The following is a 26,195-nucleotide window of genomic DNA, read 5'->3' as shown; positions in this document are numbered from 1 at the left end:
TGTTGGGATTACAGACATGAGCCACCCCACCTGGCCTTATCTAATTTTAAAACCCTGCTAGGATATATATGTATATTTTTGTTTGTTTTTGTTTTTTGTTTTTGTTTTGTTTTGTTTTTTGAGACAGAGTCTCACTCTGTCACCCAGGCTGGAGTGCAGTGGTACTGTCAGCTCACTGCAACCTCCATCTCCTGGGTTCAATCAATTCTCCTGCCCCAGCCTCCTGAGTAGCTGGGATTACAGGCGCCCACTACCACACCCAGCTAATTTTTATGTTTTTAGTAGAAACGGCATTTCACCATGTTGGCCCCGCTGGCCTCGAACTCCTGACTTCAGGTGATCTGCCTGCCTCTGCTTCCCAAAGTGCTGGGATTACAGGTGTGAGCCACCGTGCCTGGCTGGATGTATATGTTTGTAAAGAAACCTAAGCCATAGGTTTGAAACCAAAGTTTGCAACCTAAACGGAGGCCCTCTACTTTTCCTGTTTCTGTGAGCTTGTAAGTTCTCTTGGCCACCAACAAACACAAGATAAAAGGGAGAGACTGTCTGGGTGACAGGCACTCCTGGCCACTGTCTCCTAAGGTGTGTGCTTTTCTAGTGTCGATGGCTCTCCACCCATCCATCCTCCAGAAGCCATCTCATAGGAGGACCAGCAGGGATCTTCCCACAGTCCCCTCTGTGCACACCTGTGCTGAGCCGGCCAGCCTGAGAACGCACGTCCAGGGCTTTCCGAGGCCCAGCTCCCATCTCAGCATCCTGCACAAAGCTGGGTACCAGTTAGTCTGTTTCCTTCCACCAGGCCAGGGACACACACTCGTGTGGAACACAACTCTCACAAAGCCATGCCAGGCATGACATTCAGGGCAGGGCAGCCAGGGAGGCACAGATGCCAGCAGGAGCATCACACCTGCAGACAGCACATCTATGCAGAATGTCAACTTCAGATTCTTTCGAGGTTTTTCTGATGCCATTGAAAACATGCTGGATCCATTTTTCACTTACTGTATGGTTACTGATGAGATTATAAATGCAAAAAACATCTCCCTTAAGTCTCTCAGACAGGTGACCGAGGCAGCGTCCTCTTCACATGGGAAGGCTCTAATGTTACATTTCAGTTTTAATTAGCAGCGATGTAATGGAGACTGGGAATGGTGTTGTGAAAATGCTGAGTACTCTTTGGCGGTCAGTAGAGCTGGTCTCAGAACCATGCTTTTGCCTGCAGGTGTGCCGGCGAGCAGTGCAAGGGCTGGGGGCTCCCGCCTGCTGGCTGAGTCCCAGCTGTGGGGCTCATCGGTGGACCTTTGCCTTTCATTTAGGGCAGGGTGAACAAATCTTTCGTCTCAGGAATTGCACACCCAGAAGAAAAATAACTGTTTTTGTTTGTTTGTTTGTTTAAGATGGAGTCTTGCTCTGTCGCCCAGGCTGGAGTGCAGTGGCGCGATCTCGGCTCACTGCAAGCTCTGCTTCCCAGGTTCATGCCATTCTCCTGCCTCAGCCTCCCGAGTACCTGGGACTACAGGTGCCCGCAACCAAGCCGAGCTAATTTTTTGTATTTTTAGTAGAGACAGTGTTTTACCGTGTTAGCCAGGATGGTCTCGATCTCTCGACCTCGTGATCTGCCCTCCTCGGCCTCCCAAAGTGCTGGGATTACAGGTGTGAGCCACCGCGCCCGGCCATAACTGTTCTTTTTTAAAATTTAAAACGTCGGCCTTATTGCTTTACTCTTCAAAATAACCGCAGCTGACGCCTGAGTGCTTGTCACCTGTCAGGCATTGCCTGAGATGCACAGTTTCATTTAATCCTTTTTTGACTTCATTTTATTTTATCCTATAATTTAATATTTGGTTTTGTAAAGGACTAAGGATGAAATTTAAAATCTTCCATTTCCAAATTTAAAATGATCCATGTTATGGTCTGTTAAGGGGGGAAGGAGGAAAGAGGGAGTGAATGAGACTGCAGGGTGGGGAGGGGAGTTGGGGAGCTCTGGGAGCCTCTCACCTGGCAGCAGGCCTGTGGCCCATGTGGGAGAGTGCAGAGCACCTGCCTTGGGGACGCTGGGGCACACTGTCACAGCCGCTGCTGCCGCTGTCTCGCAAGGTTCTGCTTGGCGTGAGCCTGGCCTTCGGCGCTTGTCGGGTTGGGGTTATTTTCTAGGCTGAGAGATAATGGCCAGGACATTTCTCCAGGTCCTGGACAGGGGTCATTAGGCCGGGACTGCATCAGGGTGGGTTAAGGCGCCCTGTTTCCTCATTTCGAAGTGTTAGGAAATAGAGAAAATGATAGATTCCGCATGTTTTATACATAGATTTACTGGGGAACATAAAATTCACGTGATTATAAAAGTGAAATCAGAATGAAGACAGATTAAGGGTCTGTAATCACAGACTCTCCACGTCCGCACTTCCCTCAGCACCTGCTGAACCTGGAGTGTGACCTCTTTTCCCTACCATCCCCGTGTTCCTTGCTTTCCTTTTCTCTGGCCTGGCTGCCCTAATGGCCTTATTGCTAAATTAGCCCAACATCTGAGCAGGAGCGGGCGTCCATAGCACTGAGTTACCCCAGTGTCCCCCAGGGTGGAGCGGGAGTGGGCGTTCGCTGAGCCCAGCTTTGGGTTGTTGCTCGGCAGTGCAGGCAGAGCCCATTGTTGCATTGCTGCTGGGCAGGGCTGGGTTCTGCAGAAGCTGCCGGGACCAGGCCCGTGCACCTCGGGAGCCCAGGCGTGGTGTGTAGGTGGAGGGTAGCCTACGTTGGATCCAGGCTAAGGCCCTGTCCTGTGCCGGGCTCCTCTGCGCATGGGTTGAATCTAGATTTAGGTGTTGGTTAAAGTAGGTAGACAGGTGGGAGAGAGACAGTTAAACAGGTATTAACTGTTACATGGATTAAGTGATCACAGTTTTATTTGCAAAAGGCCATTGAAGCGCAAGTTCATGGAATTCCGAGCAAGCGTGAACTGGACTTGCCGAGCCTGTGTCTGGGTTGGGCGCTGGGCTGGGTGTCCCTGGAAAGAACAAGAATTTTGAAATGTGCTTTTTTTTTTTTTTTTGAGATGGAATCTGGCTCTGTCACCCAGGCTGGAGGGCAGTGGCGCAATCTCGGCTCACTGCAAGCTCCGCCTCCCGGGTTCATGCCATTCTCCTGCCTTAGCCTCCCAAGTAGCTGAGACTACAGGCGCCCGCCACCACACCCGGCTGATTTTTGTATTTTTAGTAGAGACGGGGTTTCACCGTGTTTGCGAAGATGGTCTCGATCTCCTGACCTCATGATCCGCCTGCCTCGGCCTCCCAAAGTGCTGGGATTACGGGCATGAGCCACTGCACCCGGCCGAAACATGTTGTAAAATGCAGGAGTTTCATCATGCTTGTTGATACTTGTAGGTGTAGTACAATTTTTACATGTAAACAGTGGTCTTTCTTTCTATGGTACTTTATTTCGAAGAAAGTAGCATGAATTAAAGTACTTTTGGCTTGGTTTATGGAGCTCAGTCATTTGTACAAAAGTGTCTTTTGTCCAGGAGGTTCTTTTAGTTATATCTCCCTCAGATATTTCAACAGCCGACTGTGATTCACACTGCTACTATGAGGACTTTTTAAAAAGTCAGGGTGTGTGCATGTGAGTATTTTTAGCCAGAGGAAAGTATGAGTCATTCCAAATAAATCTAGATGACAACCTGAGAAACAATATACTCAACAGTTTCTAACCTAAAAAAAACCTGTTTTTTGGTGAGGAAAAAAGTGTAAATAGTGCCTTAAGCTTTTTTATTATTCACCCTGCAGTTTCTTTTCTGATTCTGAGATGCTTGTGAGAGCTTCAGCCATCTAGGAACGTGTACGCTGCTGTTTGACCACGCAGTAGCAGGTAGTTCTATTTTAGTTAATAAAATAAAAACTGATTTCAGAAGACCGAGAACATTTTGACACAGTGAGGATTTAAAAACACATCTTGAAGAGAGCTCTGAGTTTCTCTCCGTGTTTCTTGGAAGGTGCCCCTGGTTTCATGAGTCAGTCACTTTAGGGTTCCCCTGGTCTTTTTCTCAGGATATATTAGGGGACTGGAAACGACAGAAGTGTTCCTGGGCTTGTAGCTATGGAAACACTTGTCTCCTCTGTTTAGAAAACACTGCTGCTGGCCGTGTTTCCTGTGAGTTTTGATGGTGACCTGAATTGAGTTGCATGTAGGCGGCTCAGGTTGACTAAGACAGGACTGCCCTGGATTTCCCGCCCGTTAAAACACTCTGCATTTCTTTCCCGCCCTCTGCAGTATGGTTTGAAGTGATGAACATGGATTTTTCTCGGCTTCACATGTACAGTCCTCCCCAGTGTGTGCCGGAGAACACGGGCTACACGTATGCGCTCAGGTGAGTGTGCACCTGCATGTGGGGTCCTGGCCTTGCGATGCCACCTTGCACTGCTGCGGTGGCGTGGACCTTAACAGGAACTCCATAGTACTACCAACTACGTGCTATATTTTGAAGGTGAAAAAAATGATAAACTGTATCTTATGGCTTTAGAGGTGGTTTTACCTTACGGCTTTAAGGTAAACCAAATCTGTTCATCCTGGTGACTGGGTGGTTAGTCATTGCATACGGCTTGCTGGCTTCGACTCCACCCAGGTGGTTGTGATCTTGAGATGTCTGTGTGCTGATGCCTCGTGTTTGTGGTAGTGTATCAGTGGCTTGGTATTTTTAAGTTAACAGAAATAACCTGGAAAATTATTTCCCATTTGAAAGGAAACATCATAGAACAGTGTTGAAGCTCAGGGTTTCGAGAACAGAACTTTTGTCTGAGGCCGAGTTTTCTGCTTTTATTCATATTCTGATCCACTGAACCAAGACGTTTGAGTCTGAAGAGGTGCTTCCCTGCCCCTTCTGTTTTCAGTTTACCAAGTAGAAAGGGTGACTGAAACGAAGCTTGCATTTCATGAAATTACGGGTTAGCGCCAAGGGAAAATACACAGCTAGACAGGCCAGGATTTGATCAGCAGGTTGAAAAACTTGTGCACCCAGCAGATGTTTAAGGCACCAGGAAAATGCTTGTGTAATTTTTTTCAGTGGCTTGTCCTTTTTTTTTTTTTTTTCTGGAGACAGAGTGTCACCCTGTCGCCCAGGCTGGAGTGCAGTGGTGCAATCTCGGCTCACTGTAACACCCGCCTCCCGGATTCAAGCAGTTCTCCTGCCTCAGCCTCTGGAGTAGCTGGGATTACAGACGTGCGCCACCACGCCCAGCTAATTTTTGTATTTTTAATAGAGATGGGGTTTCACCATGTTGGCCAGGCTGATCTCGAGCTCCTGACCTGAGGTGATCTGCCCACCTCGGCCTCCCAAAGTGCTGGGATTCCAGGTGTGAACCACCACGCCCAGTCTCAGTGGCTTATCCTCTACAGGGTGAAAATGGAATTGAAACTGTAAGAAAATTAGGAAATATTTTAAGAAAAATACTTGTTACCAGCATTAGTCAGATCTCACATTTGATGATCGAGTTTTTAATTCACAGTTCTCAGTCACATCACACTTCCATAGCAACACACTCTGTTTTGTAAGAGTCCTGTAGTGGTTAGAACGGGTAGGCCAGCTCAGGGGAGACTGCTCCTGCCTTCAGACTGTGCAGTGTGAAACAGTGATTTGTGGTCATTTATTTTTGCTTTTCTGACCTATTTTAAATAGAGTTTTTAAAATGCCTCTTGTCTGTTTCTTTACCTTGGGAGAGCAACACTTAATTTCATTGAAATTCACAGCCTTCCTTCAGTGAGACCTGTGGGCAGACCTCGGTGGCAGCTGGAGTGGGAAATGCAGAGGGAAGGTGGGCAGGGGCTGGCCAGAGTGGTGTAGGCTGGGCTGGGAATTTGGACTGTTGGTGGGCAGGGGCTGGCCGGAGTGGTGTAGGCTGGGCTGGGAATTTGGACTGTTGGGCACTGGGAACCCTTCAAAGGTTTTAAAGGTGGGGGGCTCTCTGAGGTTACCGGAGGATAGAGGTCAGGGTCTGCCCAGGAGATGGCCGGAGTGCTTCGGGGAGGCCCAGCTCTGGATCAGGACCAGAGGGAAGGACCAGCCGCCTCACATGAGTGGAGGCCCGTGGAGCACAGCTGGAGACTGGAGGTGGCGGCCTCGGGGGTGGTCTGGACGTCAGTGCCTGGGTCCTCCTGGTCCTGGGCTGGCCTCCCACAGCCCTTGCTGCCTCAGCCGGCCGGCCTTACACTGGGTCCTTACACTCGTCTCTTTTTCCTTTCCTCAGGCTCCTTGTAGCCCTGGCCTCTTTTCTGAAAGTTCCCCCTGTCTTCCAACCCTCCCCGCACAGCTGGAAGGTGGAACGGCCGTTCCCGATGGCTTTCTATCTCCATCACTACCCTTGTCTTGATTCTTAGCATTCAGTAAACACTGAAAGGATCGTCCAGCATCCTGGCCACTCACTTTCTTTAATTAAATTTTTTTCTCTTTTGGGAGCCAGGCTCAGTGGCTCACACCTGTAATCCCAGCACTTTGGGAGGCTGAGGCGGGTGGATCACTTGAGGTAAAGAGTTCGAGACCAGCCTGGCCAACATGGTGAAACCCCGTCTCTACTAAAAATACAAAAATTAGCTGGGTGTGGTGGCAGGCGCCTGCAATCCCAGCTACTTGGGAGGCTGAGGCAGGAGAATCGCTTGAACCCGGGAGGTGGAGGTTGCAGTGAGCTGAGATGACACCATTGCAGTCCAGCCTGGAAGATGGTGTGAGACTCTGTCTCAAAAAAATAAATAAAATAACATTTTTTTTCTCTTTTGGAAGATGATAACATGCAGGTTGAGAGAATAGTGACAAGCCCATTTGCCGGCCACTGGCTTCACCAGTGATGCACGCGGGTCTTCCGCCCCCACCCAGCACTTGGGAGCCTCTGCGACCAGTGCTTCAGCTCACGGGTTCCCCAGCCCGCTGTCCTGCACCAGTGGCCTGGCACTCTTCTCGCTGGGACAGGGTGGGCCCAAACACTTCCTCTCAAGTTCTCCGGGAACTTCACTGGATTCTTTAAAGCCAGTCTCTAAAAGATAATGATATATTTAAAATAACCCAAATACCACTATCATCCCAGTCATTTAAAAGGACTTCTTAATGTATTTAGTCCGTGTTCCAATATCCCAGATCCTTGAATTTTCTCTTTCACAATTAATTTTTTTTTAAATTAGCCTAAACAGGATCCTCATGTTACACTGGGTGATTTCCCTCTTAAGTCTCAATCTGTAATTCTTGTCAACTGGTAGTTAAGTCTGAAAGTGCAGTCATTTTTTGGTTTATTTCTTTATTGGCGTGACTCTGTGACAGATGGTGTTATGGGATGTAGCTCCCTGTCACAGCTTGAGTCCGTGCTGTCTGATGTGTCTCCTCTTTTAGCACTGAGGCTGATTGATGTTGTCAGCTTGACCCACTCGCAGTAAAATGCAGCCATTGGCGATGGTTGCCTTGAACTTCAGGGTCAGAGGAGGACGTTTCCCGGAGCCCTCGGAACCGACATGCTGCTGCCCATGCTCAGATCCAGGGGTACTGGAGACATGAGGGTCCCACCATCCAGCCTCTCGTGGGGGTGTTGGCTGTGGAAGCCGGAAGAAGAGCATGTCCAGAATGGGGGACTTGTCAGCAGGGGCAAATGCTGCTGGACAGACAGGAAGAAGGGGCAACTCAGCCATGGAGGCCGAGGGGCCTGGCGGAAGCCGCTTCAGAGCCTCCACAGGGCAAGGAGCCAGCAGAGACTAGCCGGCGCTGCAACCAGTCAGCTGCTGGGGGAGGTGGAGAGGCGTGGCTTTGAGTGGAAGTTGTTTGTTTTTTACCATGGGGCGAGCCAAGCGTGTGTGTAGATGCTGGTGGTCAGGAGCCAGTAGAGAAGCTGAAGATGGAGGAAAACGAGGAAGGGCCTCCTGCAGAGAGAGAGGAGGGAAGGAGGAACTCCATCCAAGGCACGCAGGCCTGGCTCGGGATTACTTTTGCATCGCTGCAGGCAGGAAGGGTGCGTCAGGGTTGAACATGAGTAAATGTATGAATACGTGCATAGGAATAGATTGATTATGCGGAATTGGCTCATGGAGGCTGGCAAGGCCCAAGATCTTCAGGTTGAGTTGGCAAGGGGAGACTCGGGGCAACCGATGGTGTAAGTTCCAGGCCAAGTCCAGAGGCCCAAGACCCAGGAGAAGCACGGTATAGTTCCAGTTTAGAGGCCGGCTGGCTCAAGACCCTGGAAGAGCTCATGTTCTGGTTTGAGTCTGAAGGCAGGACGTAGCTGGCGTTCCAGCTCCAGGCTGTCCAGCAGGAGGAGCTGCTGCTTCTTAAAGCCTTCGCGTTCTGTCCAGGCCTTCAGCTGATTGGAGGGCAGTCTGCTTTCCCAGTGTTTTGATTTCAGTGTTACTGTCATCCAGAAACACCCTCACAGATGCACTCAGAATAATGTTGGAGCAAATATCTGAGCACCCAAGGCCCAGTCAAGTTGACACATACAGGTAACCCCTGCAGAGGGAAAGGATGAGCGTGGTCAAGGAGGAGGCAGTTTTCTGATGACATCTGGCTTTTCTGGGAAGAAAAATGCAGGGCATTTCCGACAGAGACCGAGAGGTGGAGGAAGAAGGTGGTGACGTCAGACATGGGGTGGATGGAGGGGTTCTGAGAAGGCCACTGAGGGCTGGGCACACATGGATGGCCTGAGGACTTGGGGACTGTGAATCATGACACACTCGCACCTGCAACATGGTGGGTGAGCTTGAGAGAAAGCGTTGGGGCCCACCCCGTCCCGGCAGGGAGAGCGCCAGGCCACTGGGGCAGCAGGACAGTGGGCTGGGGAACCCTCGTGAGCTGAGGCCCTGGTCGCGGAGGCTCTGAAGTGCTGGGGTGAGCGGGGGTGCATGGCTGGAAGAGCTGGTGTGAGCGGGGGTCCGCGGCTGGAAGAGCTGGGCGAGCAGGGTTCCGCGGTTGGAGTCGGTGTCAGGGCACAGCTGCCACACTCTGTGAGCAGCGGTCTGAAGCACATCAGTCTCAGACATGTGGACTGTGCCCCTTTTGGTCCGGCTCACCTGAGCTGAGTTAACCTTGTGTGCCCTTGTCGGGCAGGTGCTGTGGGTCCAGGGATGCTTGGTATCTGTCTCTGGTTTTCAATTGGAGTCAATTTTTTTCAATCTTTTGATACAAAGTACATGTAAATAACACATTTTTAAAAGAACAGTGCATAACTAATGAGAGAGAGACGTTAAAGCCTAGTGCTCTTAAAGGTGAGATCTCTAAGTTATCCTCAGAGTTTTTGTCAGTCTTGTCTCCTTGTTCTGTCACTTAATTCTCTCTAATCCTAGACTGGATACCTCCGTTTGAAATTTTGTGTTCCCCCGAACATTGCAGAAAAGGTAATAAAGTGCTTTAATACGATAGCCTACTGGGCTGCGTTGCGTCCTGGGACGGTGCTGGGCCGGCATCCGTGTCCTCCTGTCTCCACTGGACACTGGTGTCCTCTCGCAGGGCTCTGGGCATAACCTGTCTGTAGGAACCATGTTACGGATGGTGGCTGGGTTCACAGGTTTTCTTAAACTTGAATCACAATTGTGTAAAATATTCTGCTAGAAACAAATGCTTCTTGAGATGATACTGAAATTCTGTCTGGCTTCATAACAGTCATCAGCATTCAACATAGCCTAGTGCAGTCTCTCTCTTGTCCCCACCTCAGTCTCTAAGTTAAAGAAGAACCTCTTTCTTAAATTGTGTGTGGTGACTCGAAGCAGTTTGTATTAACTTACTGTTGGTCATGAACGTGTGACGGGGTCTAGCTCTGTTGCCCAGGCTGGAGTGCAGTGGCACAGTCATAGCTCACTGCAGCCTCAAACTCCCAGGCTCACGCAATCCTCCTGCCTAGGCCGCCCAGAGTGCTGCGATTGCAGGCGTGAACCACCATGCCTGGCTCATCTTTTTATTTAATTACATTAATTAAATAATTATATGGAAAGTATTGGAAGTGACTTTCCTTTGGTCACAGGCTCAAAGCAGTTGTGAATTGTCTCAAGGCTTTAGATAAATTCTAAATTTAGAAGGGGAGCGTTGACGGCTCGATCACTTGGCCTCCTCTCCTGCGTGGATTCATTCTACAATGCACTGGTGTATTGGATTCAATCTCACGTCCACATAGTGTTGACTAGGAAACACACTCTGATGTGTTTATAGCGAGGACGTAGGTGGGGACTCAGGGCTGTAGCATATGCCATCAAGCAGTTCTTAGGGTGAGTTGTAGACACTAGGCCCCAACATCTGGGAATGTTCTGTCCTACGTCTGATGTGCAGGGAGAGTGGCTGGGGCACATGTCAGGAGCCGGTGCTGGCTGACCTATGCGTCACCATACGTTTGCTTTAGAGTGAGGTTGTCACCCAGTAATAGTTGCTCTTGAAAATCCACAATACATTGCACTTTCAGTTTATGATTTGTTCATTTTGTTTCAGCATGGGGGCTATAAGCACTGCTTACCTCTGATGAGTTTTTTCCTTCTAGTTCCAGTTATTCTTCAGATGCTCTGGATTTTGAGACGGAGCACAAATTGGACCCTGTATTTGATTCTCCACGGATGTCCCGCCGTAGTTTGCGCCTGGCCACGACAGCATGCACCCTGGGGGATGGTGAGGCTGTGGGTGCCAACAACGGCACCAGCAGCGCTGTCTCCCTGAAGAACCGAGTGGCCAGGTGAGCACCGCCGCACTTCCTCTCCGTCTGATCTCTAACACCAGTTAAAACCAAGCTTCCATACTTTTTGGTCTGTAAAGCCACACCCTGTCTCTTGAGCTTAAGGATATGTGCGTGTATGTGCGTGTACAGACACACAAACCCGCCATATAAAGTGGTAGTTTTGCTGTAAATAAAGACCAAAAGGAACTCTGGAATCTTTGTGGCTTGTCTAGTACTGATGTTCTACTGTTGATGTTTCACGTTCTCTTTGCTGGTGCTCTCCACATGTAGTGCCAGCCCTCAGGTCTGGAAGCTTGTGGTCCTGTGGTGGGAGCTGAGCTACAGCTGTCCTACCACATGTGTAAAGAGGAAGGAATCTTACAGATTACACATGGTGTCGTGGACGATCTCCGTGTCCAGTTCATTCTTTTTTCTTGAGACAGAGTCTCGCTCTGTTGCCCAGGGTGGAATGCAGTGGCACGATCTCAGCTCACTGCCTCCTCTGTCTCCTAGGTTAAAGCGATTCTACTACACGCAGCCTCCTGAGTAGCTGGGATTACAGGTGCCCGCCACCACGCCCGGCAAATTTTTCTTTTTTTTTGAGACACAGTCTCACTTTGTTGCCCAGGCTGGAGTGCGATGGTGGCGTGATCTTGGCTCACTGCAGCCTCTACCTCCCAGGTTCAAGAGATTCTCCTGTCTCAGCCTCCCAAGTAGCTGGGATTACAGGTGCCCACCATCACACCCAGCTAATTTTTGTATTTTTAGTAGAGACGGGGTCTCACCATGTTGGCCAGGCTGGTCTCGAACTCCCGGCCTCAGGTGATCCACCCGCCTCGGCCTCCGAAAGTGCTGCGATTACAGGCGTGAGCCACTGCGCCCGGCGCAGTTCATTCTTTAGGTCTTTATTAAAAATCTGTGTGTTAACTGACAAATACATAAAGTTTAGGTTATTTACCTGTATTTGCGTTTGTCGAGTTCATTTGATCTCTGAACTCTCCACGTGCCCACTTCTGTGCCAAGAGGGAACAAAAGTCTGCAAGATCTTTGTGCCGTTTAGGGATAATAAAAGTGACAGCTTTATGTTGCCTATGTAAGAATAAGAGCTTCCGTTCCAGTCTTTCTCTTGAGAAGGAAGACGGTGGCTGTTAAGAGCGATGGCGGAATGGTTGATGGGTGGAGAGCTGCCTGGAATCTGAACGGCCGCTCCCAGCCGGTGGCTTCCACAGGCACCACAGTCATGTAGGGAGTTCACTGTGCAAAGAGTTCGATTCCCAGCCTCACCCTTGGAGATGCAGGATGTGAGTTCATGATGCAGCTGAGGACCAGCAGATCCCATTGGGTAGCTCCGTGTCAAGCACCCAGCTACCAGGGTCGCACAGTAGCCCAGTCTCCGTCACCCGGTGGCATGGAGAGCAAGTGTGCTGCAGGTGTACTGCCACGCCGCGCTCCTGTGGCCATCGTCCTCCCTCTGCCGGGTGTCACTGCTGCCTTTGGCCTCCTGCGCTTCCCTCGAAGGGGAGGATCTTGTTCATCATCCTGTTACCATCTTGACAGTGGTAACATTCACAGGGTGTTTACGTGAGGGCTTTCCTGTTGTCATTTGTGGTCAGTATGAATGCAGAAATTATTTTTTGACCATCTATTCTTTTTTTTTTTTTTTGAGACGGAGTCTCGCTCTGTCTCCCAGGCTGGAATGCAGTGGCGTGATCTCGGCTCACTGCAAGCTTGCAAGCTCCGCCTCCCGTGTTCACGCCATTCTCCTGCCTCAGTCTCCCGAGTAGCTGGGACTACAGGCGCCCGCCACCACGTCCAGCCAATTTTTTGTATTTTTAGTAGAGACAGGGTTTCACCACGTTAGCCAGGATGGTCTCGATCTCCTGACCTCGTGATCCACCTGCCTCGGCCTCCCAAAGTGCTGGGATTACAGGTGTGAGCCACCGCGCCCGGCCCTTTTTTTTGAGACGGAGTTTCGCTTTTGTTGCCCAGGCTGGAGTGCAATGGTGCGATCTTGGCTCACCACAACCTCTGCCTCCTGGGTTCAAGCGATTCTCCAGCCTCAGCCTCCCGAGTAGCTGGGATTGCAGGCATGTGCCACCACGCCCGGCTAATTTTGTATTTTAGTAGAGACGGGGTTCCTCCATGTTGGTCAGGCTGGTCTTGAACTCCTGACCTGAGGTGATCCGCCTGCCTTGGCCTCCCAAAGTGCTGGGATGACAGGTGTGAGCCGCCGCGCCTGGCCTATGACCACCTATTCTTTTGTTTTGTTTTGTTTTGTTTTTTTGAGCCGGAGTCTGGCTCTGTCACCCAGGCTGGAGTGCAGTGGCATGATCTCGGATCACTGCAACCTCTATCTCCCAGGTTCCCGCCATTCTCCTGCCTCAGCCTCCCGAGTAGCTGAAACAACAGGCACCCGCCACCACACCCGGCTAATTTTTTGTATTTTAGTAGAGACGGGGTTTCACCATGCTGGCCAGGATGGTCTGATCTCCTGACCTCGTGATCCGCCCGTTTCGGCCTCCCAGAGTGCTGGGATTACAGGCGTGAGCCACTGCGCCCGGCCGTGACCACTTATTCTTGCTGTACTTAACACAATTCCATCTTTACCAGCAACTTAGAAATCGTTTTTAGAAAAGGGGAGGATTACATTTATAAATCACAGATTTTTTATTTTCAGGTCTTTTTTATTTCTAGTTTATTTTAGCTTTTAACCACTTTGGGTCATGGTGCCCAAAATAACCTGGAAACTATTTTGTGTTTATCATTTTAGAGGGAGTTCTTGGATCCCAGCTCAAAAATTTCTTTTTTATATTAACAATTGATTTGTTACAGCAGAAATGGCATAGGAAAATGGTTTGCCTTAAAATGCTGTTTATTCCCAGATGAAGAGTTTATATTGGTCAAGTGTAATCATTTTGTATTTGCTAGAAAAGATCTATAAACTTGCTGTTTTGTTTTTCTTAGAACAGCAAAACAGCGCAGAAGCGCAAACAAATCAGCTTTTAGTATCAACCACGTGTCAAGGCAGGTCACGTCCTCTGGCATCAGCCACGGCGGCACTGACAGCCTGCAGGATGCTGTGACTCGACGGCCTTCTGTACTGGACGAGTCTTGGATTCGTGAACAGACCACAGTGGACCACTTCTGGGGTGAGTCCCTGGGAGACGCAGATTGTCCCGCCTACAGTTGGGGTGTTTCTCGGATTATACTGGGGAGAGGGAGGCTGTGGCCACGTTGTGGGTTTGCTGCGTGACTGGCTGGGAGGAGCATCATTTAGGTTCCAGGCTTGTCCTCAGACTTGATCAGGACGCTCCTTGGAAGCTGCTTCCATGTGCGCCTTGTCGGGTTGTCATTGGGTTATGCTAACGTGTAGTGACTAGTTATAATGGGGAGATTAAGCAGCAGGTAGTAATCTTATAACTCTGTTTTTATAAATGCATTACTTTTGTAGGATGTTTGAACAAAGACAATCCAAAAACTTACCAATGTGTTTCCAAGAAAGCTCTAAGCACTGAAGCAGCCAGGGTTAGAGAGTTGTTAGAGAATGCTGCAGGGCGAGGCACTGGCGCTCAGACTTGGCTGACGTGAAGTCTGGGCAGTGGGAGCCACAGCCTGGCTGGCGAGAGCGTGGGGTCCCAAGACTGTGCATGGAGACGGAAGCATGGTAAAGGGTGCCCAGCCACTCATCTGCGTTCGGTTTATGTACTGGTTGGCCCTTTTGAGACAATTAGAAGATCCAGATTAGTTCCAGAGATCGCGTGCGCTAATTTTGGGAAGCCTTGGTATTCATGTTTGTTCTGTTTTGCTCAGCTAGTGAGAGTGGTTACCAGGCAACAGAGAGGCATCTGCTGCTGCTGAGGCTTCTGCCTCGCTGAGCGGGCTGTGAGAAGATAGATGGGCTTTCCTCTCCTTCCCTCATGTTCTGCTTCCCTCCTTAGGCCAGGTGCTGTGTGTGCTGCCGTCTGTCTGTATTTTCTCCAAAGATAAGCTTTCACCTTCAGTCAGAAAGTATCTGCATATATCTGGAGGCATTTTAGGAAATAAACTGTGACCAGTGCCATAATGCTCATTTATTAACCATTGTAACCTTTAACCATTGTAACCTTTACATTTTTTAATGGGTTTTGTTCTTATTTGATAAGCTGAGCTCACAAGCAAAAATGTGTGTGTGGTTTTGTTTTTTTTTTTAGGTCTTGATGATGATGGTGATCTTAAAGGTAATTGTTTTAGTCCTTTTATTTTCGTACGCTTTTCAAAATAGAAGTTTTAGTTAAGTATCTGCAGACTGTGATAAACAGGTTCCATCTACTGTTTGAAAACTTTAGGTGGAAATAAAGCTGCCATTCAGGGAAACGGGGATGTGGGAGCCGCCACCGCCACCGCACACAACGGCTTCTCCTGCAGCAACTGCAGCATGCTGTCCGAGCGCAAGGACGTGCTCACGGCGCACCCCGCGGCCCCCGGGCCCGTGTCGAGAGTTTATTCTAGGGACAGGAATCAAAAACGTAAGTCTCAGTCCTTTAAAACTCAGAAAAAGATGTGTTGTCCAAATTTAATATTTCCTTTCTGTAAGTCTCAGTGTCTGCACTAATTGTCTTGGAGGCTTAAACTCAAAATTATCCCTTGAAAGCATAAGAAGTACACCCCAAACCAGCTTTGTCCTGCCTGTCCTCTTCCAGTTTACATTTTATGTGGTTAGTAATTTTGTACCTAAAAGTATTTGAAATTCTATAAATTTGGACTTGATGTGAGCAAAAGAAAATTTCTTTTTTTCTTTTTTTTTTTTTTTTTTTTGAGACGGAGTCTCGCTCTGTCACCCAGGCTGGATGCAGTGGCACAATCTCGGCTCACTGCAAGCCCCGCCTCCCGGATTCACGCCATTCTCCTGCCTCAGCCTCTCCGAGTAGCTGGGACTACAGGCGCCCGCCACCACGCCCAGCTAATTTTTTCTATTTTTAGTAGAGACGGGGTTTCACCGTGGTCTCGATCTCCTGACCTCGTGATCCGCCCGCCTTGGCCTCCCAAAGTGCTGGGATTACAAGCGTGAGCCACCGCGCCCGGCCAAGAAAATTTCTACGTAAGCGAAACTAATAAAACTACAGTCAGTTTCAGATGCACACCTTTGTTTTTATCAAACAGCACAGGTGTTCACGCGTACTGAAGGAATGGCTTTGGGACGCTGCTCTGGTCTGTCCTGTGAAGAGTGGTTATGCCATGTTTGTGTCGGGGAAACATTTTCCCGTGGTCGCTAGCCCTGTGCTTATGGTGATGGAGGGGACTTCGGAGAACGTGTGGGTCTGGGAAGGACACATGTGGCTCTGGTTTGTTCTGGGACAGCAGCAGTCACTGCAGGGAACCCCCTGATGTGGACAGCCTCTGTCCATGGGCTTCCCTCAGAGGCGACTGGGCAAGAGTGTGGGCGTCACTGCGGGGGCCTCCTCCCCGGCCTGCAGGGGAGACAGAGCTGCAGGCCCCTTTGCGGCTTCCAGGCGGGACTGCGATGCCCTGGGGGGCTGGGATTCTGTGCCTGTCATGACTGCCTTGCCTGGGATCTCTCGCACCTGTGGCAGGAAGAAGCTGGGACCCTCGGCCGGGCTGGGTGCTGCCTCGTTCTGAAGCCCTCAGCACCTTGTCCTTTGAGCCCACGTTCTGTTGTGCTTGGAGGTGCTGGAAGCCTCAGGAGGGCAGGGCCAGGTCTATCTTATCTACTCCGAGCCTGGCATTGCCCGGGACCTGGGGTGTTTGTCCAGTATTATTCAAATGACCACACATAATGAAGGATGACAACAGAACGAAGGCTTCTGCCCTAAGATTTCTCGCATCTTGTTTTTACCATCTTGTCTTTGTGGCCCTCACTTGTGGTTGTGTCTGCTGTGGTGTTATGGACACTGCTAGTGTTAATATAGCACAATAAGAAAGTGTGAAAGGGGCCGAGAAAGGTGGCGGGAGCAGGGCGGCACGTGGGTTTCCCTCACAGCACTGTGCACGGTGCCTGCTTGGGTTCCTCCATGTGGACCAGCACCGCTGTGCGGCCACTCTGCACCAGGCACTGTTCATGGGTGATCACAGCAGCCCCCTTTTTACAGACAAGCAAACTGGGGCTTAGCCAGCTCAGGAGGCTCGCAGGTAGGTGGGGGAGCCTGGAGCTGAACCCAGGCGTCTGACCCAGGTGCTCCCCCTTAGCCACCTGCCTCCATGAGCACTTGGCACCCCGGGGCCCCGTGGGTGCTGCATGTGAGCCCTTGCGTAGCTTATGCGACGCACACAAGGATTCCGTGTATTCAGTGTTTATTGAGGCTGCGTTTTGAAGCATGCCATTGATAGGTTGAACATAACATTTTTCTTAGAATAAAAGCACATTCCATACACTCTACTATGGCAGAATAAGGAGGTTCACAGATAATTGAGAGAAGCTACCGAAACGTGCCGTTTTCCAAAGGCCTCCCTACGCATGTTGTAGTAAATGTGTGTCTCTCTATGACTGACAGGATGCTGGCGGTCAGGGCCCAAGCTTAGCCTTGCAGTTGAGTGTATCTTTAGATGGAAAAGGCGCTGGTGTGGTGTGGATTGTAGCTTCCCGAAACTCATGCCGCCTCCCTGCGGACGTCGGTCTTGTAGTGCCTCCCTGCGGACGTCGGTCTTGGGTGTTTTGGGGGAGAAAACAAGCCTCATCCTTCTCGCGGGGTTTTGGGCTTCACACCTGCCTTGCCCTCTCAGACGAAGGCCAGGACTTGTGCGGCCCTCACTAGTGTATCACCCCGTGTTAGAGTAAAACATGTTTATCAAAGAACATTGGAAAATCAGGCACAAAGAAGAAAATAAAAATCACCTATAAGCTGCCACACCAGAAAAAAAACACACTTCCAGAAATTTCCTCTCCACATACTCACAGTCAGATTGCATGAATTGTTTGCATAATCATATTTACTTAAAATAAGCATGGCTTTCCTCAAGTATAAATTTTCCCTCCACACTTTCTTTGTTTTTGTTTTTATGTATGTACTAATTGTAATTCTCCCTGTAAAGTGTTTCATTGCTATAGATAAAATAAGTCCTTTCCCCACCCAATCCATCTTCTCCTGGGGAACCACTGCTAATGGTAATAGTTGAGTGGGAATTCTTACACTTTTAAAATGAGGCAAAATTCAGATAACATGAAATGAACCATTAACGCGTGCGGCTTGGGAGTCGTCAGCCTCCCCAGTGCTGCGTGGCTGTCCCAGGGTTCTCTTAGGCACCTGTAGAACTGTGCAGTTCTGGCTTTGTCTTTCCTGAAATGCCATCACGGTGTATGCACAGTTTAGCATCTCTTTTCATTTTATATGTTAATTGAGGTTAACTTTATTCTTTTTGATGCCTGTAGTTTTTTGTTTTGTTTTTTTTTTTGTTTTGAGATGGAGTCTTGCTCTGTTGTCTAGGCTGGAGTTCTCAGCTCACTGCAACCTCCACCTCCCAGGCTCAAGCAATTCTCCTGCCTCAGCCTCCTGAGTAGCTGGGACTACAGGCGCCCACACCATGCCTGGCTAATTTTTGTATTTTTAGTAGAGACGGGGTTCCACCATGTTGGCCAGGCTGGTCTTGAACTCCTGACCTCGTGATCCACCCACCTTGGCCTCCCAAAGTGCTGGGATTACAGGGATGAGCCACCATGCCCAGCCCAACACACATTGTATCTTTTAAAGTGAGAGGTGGCACGTGCCTGTAGTCCCAGCTACTTGGGAGGCTGAGGCAGGAGGATTGCTTGAGCCCAGGAGGTTGAGGCTACAGTGAGCTGAGATCATACCACTGCACTTCAGCCTGGGCAAGAGTGAGACCTGTCTCAAATAAATAAATAAAAAATAGGCTGGGTACTGTGGCTCATGCCTGTAATCCCATATCTTTGGGAGGTGGAGGTGGGAGGATCACATGAGGCCTGGAGTTTGAGACCAGCCTGGGCAACAGAGCAAGACCCCATCTCTAAAAAAGCAGAAACAAATTAGCTGGGCATGGTGGCATGTGCCTGTACTCCCAGCTACTCAGGAGGCTGAGGTGGGAGGATCGCTTGAGCTCAGGAGGTTTGAGACCGGCCTGGGCAACACAGTGAGACGACTTCTCAACGAAAAATACAAAATGTCACCTGGGCATGGTGGCCAGCGCCTGTAATCCCAGCTGCTTGGGAGGCTGAGGCAGGAGGATCACTTAGGCCCAGAGTTCAAGGCTGCCGTGAGCTATGATCATGCCACTGCTAGGCGACAGAGCAAGACCTTAACTCTAAAAAAAATTAAAAGTAAAAATAATAAATAGCAAAGGAGGAGATTCTGGTGCTCCAGTGTACCATTCTTAAGCTGGTGGGTCAGAGGCCATGAAGCAGATGGCTGTTTGGCAGTATCTGAATGTCCTAGTGTGTGTGTAAACAGCATTGGAGTGAAGTGGCCACGGCTCAGGTACTCTATAGATGATTGCTAGTGCGTCAGCAGAGCTGGCGGCCTTTCCCTGGGGGTTACTCCGCAGTCCAGTCTCTGGGGCCCCTCGGGGCTACTCCGCAGCGCCCTCTCCGGGGTCCCCTGAGGGTTACTCAGCAGCGCCCTCTCTGGGGTCCCCTGTCCACTGCCAGTTGGGCTCTTCCCCAAGTGATTATCTTTGGTGTCCATTCTAAAAGTGCCTGAAATGAATAATTTGGCTACCTGACTTATCAGGAAGTAGATATTGGCTTTATGGGAAGAAATAACACATGTTCATGATTTTTTAATAGGCGGTGCGTCTTTCTACGTGAATAGGATTTTGTGGCTGGCCAGATACACTGCGTCATCTTTTTCATCATTTTTAGTTCAACTTTTTCAAGTGGTTTTAATGAAGCTCAATTATGAATCAGAAAATTACAAATTGAAAACTCATGAATCAAAAGATTGTGAATCCGAAAGCTATAAGTCAAAAAGCCATGAATCAAAAGGTATTTAAATATTTTTCCCTCCTTTCTCCACCAGTCACACTTTCGCGGTGGAGAAAGTGCTGTGACTTTCCTTGCCAGGCACCTCCCTTGCTGCCTCCTCCTGCGGTCTTGGTGCTGGCCCTCTCCTGGCTTCCCTGACTTTCCTTGCCAGGCGCCTCCCTCGCTGCCTCCTCCTGCGGTCTTGGTGCTGGCCCTCTCCTGGCTTCCCCCCTGGATCTTGCATCTCTGGGAGCTTGTGGAACTTTTCGTTTCTTCTGTGTGTAGTTTGGTTCTCTCAGAGCTGATCACTGTTGAAACATCTTTAAAGTTATTTCTTAAATGAAAAGTTAATGTGCTCAACTTTTGATTTTTATTACCTTTTTAAAGCAAAAACTTTACCTGAGTGGTATTTAGAACCTGTTTTTTCAGAACCTTTTTTCTTTTTGAGACGGAGTTTTTCACTCTTGTTGCCCAGGCTGGAGTGTAATGGCACGATCTCGGCTCACTGCAACCTCCGCCTCCCAGGTTCAAGTGATTCTCCTGCCTCAGCCTCCCGAGTAGCTGGGACTACAGGTGCACACCACCACGCCCAGCTAATTTTTTGTATTTTTACTAAAGTGGAGATGGGGTTTCACCATGTTAACCAAGATGGTGTCGAACTCCTGACCTTGTGATCCGCCCACCTCAGCCTCCCAGGTGCTGGGATTATAGGCGTGAGCCACTGCACCCAACCCAGAACTATTTTCAGCAGGGCCAATGCTTGTATTGTTTGGGCCACACATACGATTCAGCCAGGGGGTGGGGGCCTTTCACGTCTCTTCTCATGGCCCGGGCCCTGTCAGCGGCATTCACCTGTGTGGTGGGAGCCATCGGCTGTGTGAACTCTGTGGAAGTGGCTAGCCTAACACATTCTCTGATCATGTTGACTTCATCAGGGCGCTTGAAGCACTTGAGCTTGGCGTCGGTGAGTTCCCTAAGCCTCTTTTGCGTGTGTTGCAGCTCATGCCAGTTACTATGGGAGAATGAATGTGAGAGAGGTTCTCAGAGAGGATGGCCACCTCAGTGTAAATGGGGAAGCGCTGTGTAAGTATGGCTTCGTTTTCCTGTGGGCGTCGGTCGTGGAGTTGGTCCCACACGCTGTCATGTTGGGCACTAGCAGCAGAGAATGAACGGCCCGTATGACATGGTGGTCCTCACTGATGACGACGGGCTGATGGAGCTGCTGCTTAAGTCCTCATCACAGAAGCTCATAGCCACCAGATTGCATTTGCTTTAATTGTTAACTGTCTTGTGTGTAATCGAGTTTCCTAGTTTTTTCAGACTGCCATTGCTATGCACAGTTGAGATGGACAGAGTTTGCTTGTGAATCCGCCACACTCACTGCTTGTCACACCTGCAGGCAACGACTGTAAGGGCAAGAGGCACCTCGACGCACACACAGCCATCCACTTGCAGTCGCCACGGCCGCCCGGGCGGGCAGGGACCCTCCAGCACATCTGGGCATGTGCAGGTTGTCTCTCGCCCCGTCTCCGTCTCATCTCGCCCTGTCACCATGCTATTTGTGTCTTGTGTGGTTGTGCTTGGAATTCAAGTGCTTTAAAGTCTTGCTGTAAAGACAGGAATAGTATTAACTTTGGTTTAAAACAGGGTGAATCTCTCTCGAAAAGCTTCCTTGTAAATTTTTTTTTGGAGGCAGAGTCTCACTCTGTTGCTCAGGCTGGAGTGCAGTGGTGCAATCGTGGCGCACTGCAGCCTCCACCTCCAGAGTTCAAGCAGTTCTCCTGCCACAGCCTTCCAAGTAGCTGGGATTACAGGCGCCCGCCACCATGCCCAGCTAATTTTTTTGTATTTTTAGTAGAGACGGGGTTTCACCGTGTTAGCCAGGATGGTCTCGATCTCCTGACCCGGTGATCTGCCTGCCTCGGCCTCCCAAAGTGCTGTTGGCATCTTAAAAAAAAAAGTTAGTTTCGGCCGGGCGCGGTGGCTCACGCTTGTAATCCCAGCACTTTGGGAGGCCGAGGCGGGTGGATCACGAGGTCAGGAGATCGAGACCACAGTGAAACCCCGTCTCTACTAAAAATACAAAAAAAATTAGCCGGGCGTGGTGGCGGGCGCCTGTAGTCCCAGCTACTCGGAGAGGCTGAGGCAGGAGAATGGCGTGAACCCGGGAGGCGGAGCTTGCAGTGAGCCGAGATCGGGCCACTGCACTCCAGCCTGGGTGATAGAGCAAGACTCCGTCTCAAAAAAAAAAAAAAAAAAAAAAAAAGTTAGTTTCAAAAATAATTGTCTCACCTGCTAATGAATAAACATAAAACAATTGATTTTTCTTTAAATTCTCATAAGCCATATTTCTTTGCATGTCAACCATGTTGTAATTACATAGTTGCAGGAATTAACACGCAGATGTTAAGTCACTGTGAGGAGAGAACCACTCACAGTGAGAACTGGAACAAAACTTACTTTGGGAGGCCAAGGCGGGTGGATCACTTGAGGCCGGGAGTTCAAGACCAGCCTGGCCAACATAGCAAAACCTGTCTCTTAAATTAAAAAAAAACAAAACAACAAACAACAAAAAAAACTGGAACAAAATGGATTTCATGAGCAGTTTCCTGCTTTTTGTAATGTGAGGTTTGATGCTAAGTTGATTGTGGCGCATTCCGTCATCCGGCAGTGCTGTGTTCCCATTCTGAAACACGTTTTCACTAGAAAATATTAGCCTTTAGAATAATGCTAATTTTGGTCTTTGAGTAATTATTTCCTCGCCTAGAGCATATGAACTGCAGGTGTCTATGGAATTTCAATCTGCTTTAAAATATGGTACGATCTTTCCAATATAAATTGTGCTGGCACCAATGGCCAATATTTGTAGGGCGGCTTCCAACCACCGCACCCTGGGGTTTTTAGGAGATGTCTGCATTTTACACCTGAAGTATCTGCAGGCAGAAGTGAGTGAAAACTATTAAAAAATAGAACTGAGCTTTTCAAATGGTCATGTCAGTGCGATATTGCCAGCACTTATAAGAGTTATTTGGCTTTTCGTATTTTTTGAGGAGACTCTTCACCCACCGATGCAGGCTTTGGTGAAGTGTGTGGCATGGGCGTCCCCACCGTGCTGTCACTGCGGAGGCTGGTCTCTGACGTCTGTCTGAGGCCGCACACGTCTTCTCCGCACAGGTTACTTCTTGCTGCAGATTCTGCGCAGGATCGGAGCTGCGGGCCGGGCTGTGTCCAGGACGGCGTGGTCGGCCCTTTGGCTGGCTGTGGTTGCTCCAGGTGGCTATTTTGGGTTTCTGTGTTGCGTTCTTTCCAGAGCTTCTGGCAGCTCAGCACCTGCACTCGATGATTTACCTAACCAAGTAAAAATCTCATTTAGGCTCTCATGCTTTGACCCTTGGCATAACGTGTCGTTCTTCGTGGTGTAGTAATGTTAACTGACTGTACTTGCTGCATGAGCACCCTTGGTTTCTCTGGGGTTGGGTCTGGGGCAAGTCCGGCTGCTTGAGTGCCCTGTGCAGAGAATGCATGGATCTGGGGCTTCCTCTCCTGCATCCTGTCGTGTGTGTTCATCAGCATGATACGTTACTGCCTCGCTTCCTGCCGTGGCGACTGGCATCACCGAACTTCTTCACCTCCAGCTTCATCTTCATGTGCTTCTAGCTTGGCCTTCACAGAAACGGTCCCTTTAGGAGCGTGGTCTTCCTGAGAGCATTTGCTTAGAACGCTTGGTGTTTTCTCTTGTAGGGAAGGCAGCCTCTGGAGTGTTCTGGTGGCTGGGGATTGGATGGTACCAGCTTGTGACTTTGATTTCGTGGCTGAATGTGTTTCTTCTTACCAGGTAAGGAAATGGATATCATGTCAGCGTGGTGCTTTAAGGAACCAATTTTGTGCCAAGTGCAGGCTCTCATTTGATTTGTTATTTTGTAAGGATTTAGCTTATATTCACATAGTGTTTGTATATTTTACAAAAGTGCTTTTATATTCTTATTTTTCAAACCAACCTGTGAGATAAGAAAGGCAGATATCATTAAGGAGAACAAGTGTGCAGAGGTGAGGCAGCTGGAAGGGCCTGGGCAGGATGGGGACCCAGGTCCAGGCTTCTGCCCTGCTCCAGTTCCCAGTGGCATCAGTCACCTCAGGAGGCTGGTGATCTGAAGGGGCAGCGACTCAGGGTAGCTCAGGCCATTCCCACAGCACCAGAGAGTTGGTAACATAGGTCTCAAGGACGCCGTTTTACATGAAGGTTCTCCTGTAGGCGTCAGAAGCCTTGTAGATAAAACCGTAACTGCTTTTCTAATACTGGGGGGTGGATTTTGCCCAAAATTATCTAGAGGGGGAAAGCAGATTGGTGAACGCTGACTTTCATTTTTTCTAAGTCAAAAGTTTTCATTTTTACTCCCAGGTGCCTTCGAACCATCTGCAAGTTTTTAGTCTTGCTCATCCCACTCTTCCTTTTACTAGGTAAGTCAAATCTGGCTGAGTTGCCTCCGATGGCTAAGCGATACACATACGTGTAACTTAGTGGAAAAAAATGAGCGTGTAAGTCCACGTTTTGAGAAGCGTGTTGTACCCATGTGTGTGTGGTGGTTCTTCTCTTTTAGCAGGTCTCTCCTTACGGAGCCAGGGCGATTTCTTTTCGTTCCTGCCCGTGTTGAACTGGGCAAGCATGCATAGAACGCAGCGGGTGGATGACCCCCAGGACGTATTTAAACCCGCAACTTCTCGCCGGAACCAGCCTCTGCAGGTGAGAGGGTAGAAAGGCCTCTCAGCTGGCACTGCACATGTGAGGGCTTCAGGGACGCTTCCACACTGCTGTGAGCCAGGCACTTCAGTCGAGTGTCCTGTTGTAGGAAATATTTTTAAATGTCAGATAAGCAAGTCTTTGGAGCTCCTTAAGTGTTCTAAGATAGTTCAAATGCACATTGAAAGTACTCTCATGATTCAGTTAGTTTTAATTTTAAAAACATAATAGTATTCATTACTGTGCAAAGTACAGAAAGTATAGAGAAGAAAATGAGAACCACCCATAGTCAGGCATGTAAGGGTCAAACCTGATACTCCAGGTTTCTGTGGATTCCTCCATTCGTGTGCTGTGCGCCCCAGAGCTGGCATCTTGCTATAGGACACTGTCGGGAGGTTTCGCTGACCCTGTGCTCATGCTCCCTTGACTACCTGGTTTCATTTCTCTCTTGCCATTTCAGGGTGACAATGAGGCTCTTCCATGGCATTGGATGAGTGGCGTGGAGCAGCAGGTGGCCTCTCTGTCTGGACAGTGCCACCACCATGGCGAGAATCTCCAAGAGCTGACTGCTTTGCTTCAGAAGCTGCAGGCTCGGGTGGACCAGATGGACGGTGGCGCTGCCAGGCCGTCAGCATCGGTCAGAGACGCTGTGGGACAGCCCCTGAGGGAAGTGGGTGCTGCCGGGCTACCAGGCTCCACAGTGACACCAACGCGCTTCTGGGTGCCGTGTTCCCTCCTTTTGGGAAACGGGACAGGAGAGGTGCCGTTGTGAGAAGGGGTTGCACTGTCTGTTCTTAGTTGTTGAGAGCAGTGTGCCAGAGAGGCAGTGGGTTTCCCGTCGTCTGCTGATGACCAGGAGCTGTGGCTTCCGTAGCGCACGTGGAAGTGGTGGGCGGGAGACGTGTGATAACCCCGAGCGGGAAGTCTGGCAGTCGTGGAGAACCGTGGCCTTTCCTGTCCTGTTCTCCAGATTGCCCTCTTGGTGGCAGGTCATGGCGCTCTGTCCCTGCAGACGGGACAGCCGCTGAGATGGACACAAACCGTCTCACGTGGGTCCCAGACACACTTCTCGGAGGCAGCCCGAGATGCTCCCACCCACACCGCAGGGATCGTGTGGGGGCCCAGGAACCTCTGCTTCAGAGGGTGTCCTCTCTTGTGAGGAAAACAGCCGACAGCTGTTCAGAACAGTTTAGTGAAAACTGAATTGTATGTGGCCTGAGCTCATTTTAGCACAGATTGAGCCCATTCTGAAGCTGTCTTCCAGCACGTGCCTGTGGATGTGATCTTGATGACGATTGGAACACAGAGCAGGGCTTCCCTCCGATGTGGTGTGCGCAGTGTTAAACGCTCAGCCACGTGGCAGAGGGCAGAGCCTGGACCGGCTCCCCTGAGCCTCTAGCTCCCGTTTGCATCTGCACTGCCTAGTGGAGGACTCCACTACTTGCATATGGCCGTGTACATTATGTTAATCAACACCATACAGAATTTTAAAATGCAGGTTCTCACTTGCATGGCCCCGTTTCAGGTGCTCAGCAGCCACGAGTGGCTGATGCTGCCCTGCTGGACAGCACAGATGCAGCACGTCCCACGATGGCCCGAGGGGCGCTGGGTAGTGTGCTGGAGACGGCGAGGACCTTGGGCTCTCATGTGGTTTGGTGTGTCAGTGCGCTGGGCTTAGGCCTGTGGTCCCAGCTACTCAGGAGGCCGAGGCGGGAGGGTCACCTGACCCCAGGAGGTGGAGGTTGCAATGAACCACAGAGGAGACCCGTGGCCCAGGCTGGAGTGCAGCCTTAAAATAAATATATATATAAATAAAGATCTCTAGAGTCAGGGCTGAAAGAAGGATGTTGTTATGAAGCAGGTTATTCCTTTAGGGTCTGTGCCACGTTGCGACCACAGAGTC

The 26,195-nt window shown here is 49.8% G+C and overlaps 1 protein-coding gene across 50 annotated transcripts in view; it reads left to right on the top strand.

Moving 5' to 3' along the window:
- Positions 1–26,195, top strand: part of SUN1 (Sad1 and UNC84 domain containing 1) — a 58,127-nt gene that overhangs the window by 12,439 nt on the left and 19,493 nt on the right. For 3 of the 50 annotated variants that reach the window (XM_063631031.1, XM_055260807.2, XM_063631025.1), the window contains exons 2-14: positions 4,258–4,354; positions 10,476–10,664; positions 13,611–13,795; positions 14,837–14,863; positions 14,972–15,151; positions 19,378–19,575; positions 20,554–20,637; positions 20,954–21,064; positions 22,729–22,827; positions 23,296–23,389; positions 23,954–24,012; positions 24,153–24,295; positions 24,753–24,929. In XM_063631031.1, the coding sequence (XP_063487101.1) occupies positions 4,272–4,354; positions 10,476–10,664; positions 13,611–13,795; positions 14,837–14,863; positions 14,972–15,151; positions 19,378–19,575; positions 20,554–20,637; positions 20,954–21,064; positions 22,729–22,827; positions 23,296–23,389; positions 23,954–24,012; positions 24,153–24,295; positions 24,753–24,929 (1,629 nt within the window). In that variant the 5' untranslated portion in view covers positions 4,258–4,271. Of the gene's footprint in view, positions 1–3,212; positions 3,371–3,763; positions 3,856–4,070; positions 4,138–4,257; positions 4,355–10,475; positions 10,665–13,610; positions 13,796–14,836; positions 14,864–14,971; positions 15,152–19,377; positions 19,576–20,553; positions 20,638–20,953; positions 21,065–22,728; positions 22,828–23,295; positions 23,390–23,953; positions 24,013–24,152; positions 24,296–24,752; positions 24,963–26,195 lie in introns of those variants that run through there. The other 47 variants (XM_055260811.2, XM_055260801.2, XM_055260802.2 and 44 more) reach the window with 42 other exon arrangements.

The sequence above is a fragment of the Symphalangus syndactylus genome, chromosome 22, assembly GCF_028878055.3.
Source record: "Symphalangus syndactylus isolate Jambi chromosome 22, NHGRI_mSymSyn1-v2.1_pri, whole genome shotgun sequence".
NCBI classification, from domain to species: Eukaryota; Metazoa; Chordata; class Mammalia; order Primates; family Hylobatidae; genus Symphalangus; species Symphalangus syndactylus.
This window is presented reverse-complemented; position numbering and strand designations above follow the sequence as displayed.